General features: G+C 52.4%; 1 protein-coding gene across 3 annotated transcripts; it reads left to right on the top strand.

The window, feature by feature from the left end:
• The first annotated feature begins 18 nt into the window (after window positions 1-18).
• On the top strand, window positions 19-4,820 carry LOC112399628 (uncharacterized). 3 transcript variants are annotated; one of them, XR_003003266.1, is made up of 4 exons: window positions 19-1,461; window positions 1,695-1,807; window positions 1,990-2,185; window positions 2,283-2,628. XR_003003266.1 is itself a non-coding variant. In XM_024744898.1 (4 exons), the coding sequence occupies exons 1-4, from the start codon at window positions 1,190-1,192 to the stop codon at window positions 2,396-2,398; spliced, it is 720 nt and encodes a 239-aa protein (XP_024600666.1). In that variant the 5' UTR covers window positions 19-1,189; the 3' UTR covers window positions 2,399-2,628. The 3 variants fall into 3 exon arrangements, 1 of the variants encoding a protein (XP_024600666.1); XM_024744898.1 differs by having other exon boundaries at window positions 1,967-2,185; XR_003003265.1 differs by adding an exon at window positions 4,246-4,820 and having other exon boundaries at window positions 19-2,185; window positions 2,283-2,467.
• The last annotated feature ends 1,179 nt before the right edge of the window (window positions 4,821-5,999 follow it).

Below are 5,999 nucleotides of genomic sequence, written 5' to 3'. Positions count from 1 at the left end.
GAGGGTCACTGTGTCCGCTGAGATGGTGCGGGAGGGAGGGACAGAGCCCTGAGACAGCCGGGCTGCGGCCCCTCGGAGTTCTCCGGCTTCAGGGGGACCCTCTGTCCAGCCAGGCGGCAGCAGCGCAGATGCTCCTGGCGTCCCCCCCGTAGCTGCTCCGTGTCCCCCTACAGGGGGTGGGGGGACAGTTCAGTGAGCTTCAGAGCCTGTTGGCGTGAGTGGGACACGGTGCACGTGTGACCCCTGCAGGAAGGGACGGCATCCGAGGTCTGCCTGCGCCGCGCTGGGCCCTGCCTTGCGTGGAAGTGCAGACCAGTCTCTCGTTACTTGCAGAATTCCTCGTCAGACTACTTCCAGCAGCCCTTCGGCAGGGGGGTCCCCCTTGGGAGGGGGCCTGTTGTGGTCGGAGGTCCGATCCACAGCAGGATCAGCCCCAGAGCGGCCCTCACCTCCGGGTCACCGCTGGCCCTGCGGCCAGCCGGCAGCGCGCACGGAGAGCACGGCGGCCCGGGCACCTGCCTGCGCCTCCCTCTCGGCCTCCCCGAGAGCAATTCATGCTGCTGCGGTCCCCTGGCGGGTCCCTGGGGAGGCTCCCCTCGTCCCCGCACGTATGCAAACCTTAGAGTTCCTGTGTCCCATCGCTTTTGCCAGCTCCTCAAAGGCACTCCTCCCTGAAGTTACAATCTACCGTAACCCCTGAGGGGCCTCCGCTTGAGGCCGCGGCAGCCGTCAGGAGGGGAAGCGGGGCTCGGTGACCTTCACCAAGACTGCCCGCAGCTTGGCCACCCTCGGGAGGACAGCGTGTCTCAGGCGTGGGGTGGCCCTCGCACGTCTGGCTATTCGAGCGTGGACAAGGTGCTTACCTCTGTCAGCTTCCATTTCCTCATCTCAAGAAAATGTCTAAACATGGGGTTCTACCGGTGTTTGCCCGGCAGGACGGCTGGGAGGAATAAAGGAGTGAGCAGTGCCTGGCAGCAGCCTTCTGTAGACAGACGATTAAAAGAGCCTGCGGGCATCTGTTGGAAAGGCTGCTTTATACTCATCTCTGCGAGCCTTTGGGACACAGTGCATTGTACCCGAGAGGCCCCAGAGTGACCCTCAGGACTGCCCAGCCCCACAGGCCCGAGGGCGTCAGGATCGCCGTGTAGGAGCTTCCGCGGGAAGCGGGGCCAAGGGTGTTCTGCTGGAAATGGCAGCGATGACAGGGCTTTGGGGCGGCCTCTCAGGTCCTGGGGCGTCAGTGGCTGGCGTCCAGTCAGGAACTGGGCTGGGAGATGACGGGCCCCGTGCGGCGGTGTCCACAGAGGACCCGTGGGGGTCTGGGAGAAGGACCCGCACCGGAGTCAGGGTGGAGCAGGGCGAAGAGACAGCAGCTCCTGTTTGCAGATCCTTCATCTTCTCTCTCCCCGACTCGTGTAACCTGGGAAGATGGGGACTTCGCTCTGTTCTTCTCTTCCAGTGGTAATTAAGCCATCTCTTGACATATGAACTAGCTGTGAAAACATCTGCAAGGTCATTTAAAATCACGGTCTGCTTCTACAAAGCCGCTTTAAGGCTGTCGTTGCACCTGCAGTGCTGGATTGGGGGTACGGGACACGCAGGGGAGTTGCGGCCCACGTGGGACTCTCTGCGTTAAAGAGCGCCGTCCTCAGTGGCCTTCTCGCCATCCTTAATGTAGGCACTTTTCTTTCAAGTGAATTATTTAAGGAACAGCTTACAGCGAGATGCTTTTGTGGGGTGAGGAAGCACATCACGCCACCTACCTCTCGTGGAGACGTGTATTTAACGTGTCATGGGGTGCGTGGAGGTGAGCAGGGGCGCAGTCACACAGAAGGGTTCCGCCCTGAGAAAGCACGCTCACCTGCGGGTAATGTGGGCGGCGAGGCCCCAGCGAGGCACACCTGCCCAGGTGACGGCAGCGGTGCCTCCACAGGGCCGCTCGGACCACTGCTTTTCTGTCCTCCAGCCCCATTTCTTTCACTCCACCAGGACTGCAGCCACCTCACTCCATTTCTCCATTCCCGGAAGCATCTGCTGGCCTGGGGTTTCCAAGAAAGCGCTCACCTGCACACACGTCCCAAGCACAGGATAAATGAGACTTACAGCTGCTGCTTCTCCTTGCCCTGTGGGAAGACTCTAAGTACATTTCATACATCTAAAAGCCTGAGCTTTGCAAGAAAAAGGGGTAATATAAACTGAAGGCATATCATTTTTAATAGTACAGCTTGTGACTTTTCTTCCTGTATGATCTCATGTTTTTACTTGCTTCCCTTTTTTTCCAGGTTGTTACAAGAAGGAACCAAGTATTAAGTGTTGCTTTCAAAGAGGAGGACATGATGATGGTGATGGTTGGCGACATCAGAGAGGTGTTCCTTGTGCCGCCTGGCAGGCAGTGTAGCAGTTCTCAGTGTGGCCCAGGCCACCGACATGCCTGGGCGTCCCGGAGACCCTTTCAGGGTCCACTTTGGTAATTACCCCGACACTGCACTGTTCACTCTACCGTGAGTGCACAGCGGAGTCACGAGGCTGTGGGCGTGCGATCGCACAGGGATGGAGCACAGAGCCCGCCACTCATCTCTGACTTGTTTTAGAAAATATTATTTTCATTAAATGTATTAGTAAACATTTTTTTTAAAGTCTCGGTTTAAATTCTTTTTTTTTTTAAATCCTTAAGCCAACTATTTTTTTTATCATTATTTTTGGCTGTGTTGGGTCTTCGTTGCTGCGCACGGGCTTTCTCTAGTTGTGGCGAGCGGGGGCTACTCTTTGCTGCGGTGCGTGGGCTTCTCACTGCAGTGGCTTCTCTTGTTGCGGAGCATGGGCTCCAGGCGTGCGGGCTTCTGCAGTTGTGGCTCGTGGGCTCTAGAGCGCAGGCTCAGTCGTTGTGGCTCGCGGGCTTAGTTGCTCCGCGGCATGTGCGATCTTCCCGGACCACCACTCGAACCCGTGTCCCCTTCATTGGCAGGCGGATTCTCAACCACTGCGCCACCAGGGAAGCCCCTCGGTTTAAACTCTTAACAAGGTTAACATCAGTAGATAGAGGCCACAGAACAGAAGCCCTTTGGGTCCTGAGAGTGTAAAGGGGTCTTGAGACCCACTGGCGCTGAGTGGTGAGCGTGCTTTGGGCTCTCCCTCCCTGGACGGGTATTGCCCCCGCCATGCTCTGGGGCTATTTGGGTAAACCTTAGTTTCTTCATCTGTAAAATGCAAGTGTTACTGCTTCTTCTCTCATAAGACTCTCAAGAGGTTTCAGTGCAGTAATCTCGGTAAAGCGGATTATTATCTTAATGATGGGAAAAAAGAAAGACTAAAGCAAATAATATCTGAACAATTTCCTAAATGTTTTCTGCTCGCGAAGGCTTTCACAGTAACAGACCAGTGTCACAAGGAAAAATGGAGGTGTTTTCCAGTTATTGGCCAAATTCTCTATGTCTCAGGAATAAAATAGGATTTTTAAAACTAGAATGAGCTTTCCACGTTTTAAAATTCAGATTTAGTTTTAGTTCTAGATGTTGGATCTAGAACATTTACTTCTCGCTCTATTATAAAGTAAAATGCTTTGAATCAAAATATAGAAATGGAAAGAGGGTGTAAATGGAAAAATGAGATTGATTTATTTTCCTTTTTGAAATTTTTCTGAACGTTGAAGTATATGCCTTAGTAAAACCAAGAACCTAAAATGTTAATGAGGAAAATGAAACATTTCTTGAAATAATGGCTAATTTCCTGGTATTATGGTGCGATCACTGGCTGTAATTTAATCAACTGGTAACTCTGGTGATGACCAGTTGATCACACATGTCTGTGTGATAAAGAGCACACGTCCGTTTTGGATGTATCTGTGGGGTCCAGGTGTGAAGTGGGAGCATGTCTACAGCCATTATTTGCAGAGCGGGGTCATCATACCACAGCCTCCATAATTTTCAGTTCAGTTTCAAACCTGTGGACCAGTAACCCTCTATAGTTTTACTTGGGATATACTCTTCTTGGTATTTTATTTTAATGATTGAAATATTTTCTGCATTTATTTTACTCATCCTGGAAATACTTTAAAGGGTTGTTACAGTGGAGAGTCTTTCTCCATACACTGGCTCTGCTACAATAGTAGGAGGAAAACTTACCATTAATTTCCAAACGGTGGAAAAGTATCGTCCTTATTTGAAAATAGAATAAACATAATTTGAAAATTAAATATCATACAAAATGTGGACAGTTCAAATACATATATCTGATTTTTCCTTTCAGATTAACAAACTTACTTGAAATAGTAAATTTCGCATCCTCGAGGTAAAATGTAATCGTCGTGTTGTTTGGAGATCAGCCCTTTCTGATGATCCCAGAAACCCGCTTGTGCAACTGATAAGCTCACCACGAGATTCTAGTGCTAAGTTGGACTATTTCATATATAAACAGTTTATCCCCAATGTTGTGTTCTGGGCTTGTTATGCAAAATCCTATGTAAATTATGAATTAAATTGTACTGTATTTCTTGACTAATCCCTTTTCCATCTGAACGTAAGTTTGGCAATCTTCTCCTGGTGTGACTTGCCTTACTGGTAACTGTCACCGGCTAGCAACTCAACCAAACAGAATGTGTAAATAGATTCTTTAACAGCCAGCTGCCCGTGACAGTGCCGAGACCCGTGCTGTCTTCCCAGGCTCCCTCCCAGGCCCTTGCTGGGGTTTCTGATTTTCGAGGGGCTGGAGGTTTCAGGTAGAAGAGGTCGCGGGCAGGGACCGGTAATGCTGTCATTTGGGTGCGTCAGCAGAGTCTACAGGCTGGAGGCCCTTCAGAAATGCTAACTCCCCTGTGGCTCCTGGGACAGCAGACCACCCGCCACGAGGCACAGGAACTCCTCTTCCCCCATGGGTCCGGGGGGACTGTGGGGCTTTCAGCGGGGAGGGGGCAGAGGAATGCCCTTCCGACTTGGGCGGGTGACGGGGGGCAGGCACTCAGCATTTACTCTCCTGCCTCAGAGGTCTCGCGGATTGTAGCCTCCCAAGTCCCCAAGCTTCTGGGCTGGGACAAGACATGGGGGGGGCCTGGGAGAATCCCAGTGACAAGTCTGGTCAGATGTGCTGGGCAAACTGAGGACTCTCACTTTCTCTTGGGGGAGACTGCTCAGTCTCTGCTGGTGTGGGTGGTGGAGGCTACTTAGCCCCATCACCCCTGCCCAAAGACTGTCCTTCTCTTCGTTAGTGTGATGGCTCAGACACGGCTCTGGAACCCCATCGCTGGTACTGAGGCTCATCTCCATCCAGTTGGAGCCGTGTGTTGTTGGGAGGTGTTTCCGCACCTAAGCCCCCATTTTCTAGTAGATTGGAGATAGAGGGGTCAGGAGAGTGCCTGCCACGTAGCACGTCAATCACATCCCTTAGCTGTTATAATTATGAGATGCCAATCCACACTCACCTCCGACCCTCACCCTTCAACTGTCATTACTTCTGAAGCAGCCTAAGAATTGGGAAATCGGAAGGAGAGAAACCCAGTCGCTGATACGGTTACAGCTTTTGAACTGCTGGGGTCCCTACTCAAATCGCTGGGCGTCCAGCTACCGCTGGGCTGTGCCTGCAGAAGTGGTACCATAGCCCCCTCCTTGTCCTCCGGCCTCCAGCCTGCCCCCCCCGCCCCGTCTTCACTGGCTTCACCTCATCTCCTGCCCTCCACACTCCCGGCAGGAGTGTCCACCTGCTGCCACGGCTAACATACCTAGTCCACACCCACCCAGAAATACCTGGAATAAAATGCATATGTGATTTCGGGACCTACAACACAGATATCTTATGACCTAAACGGTCTCAAACGTATTCACCCAGGGCTATGGGAGGAGACAGGTTGCCTCGAGGCCCTGGTGGGGAAGGGGAGAAGGTCCATGTCTCAGGGTGCTGGTGGACATGATGGGGCCTAAACCTACCCCCGCCCCCAGCCGTCATGAGAAATGTTTCTGGTCACCTATCAAGTTTCCTTCTTGCTGTGCCTGACCCAGTGGGGACACATC

Source organism: Neophocaena asiaeorientalis, unplaced genomic scaffold, assembly GCF_003031525.2.
Source record: "Neophocaena asiaeorientalis asiaeorientalis breed wild unplaced genomic scaffold, Neophocaena_asiaeorientalis_V1.1 scaffold649, whole genome shotgun sequence".
In the NCBI taxonomy this organism is placed as follows: Eukaryota; Metazoa; Chordata; class Mammalia; order Artiodactyla; family Phocoenidae; genus Neophocaena; species Neophocaena asiaeorientalis.
This window is presented reverse-complemented; position numbering and strand designations above follow the sequence as displayed.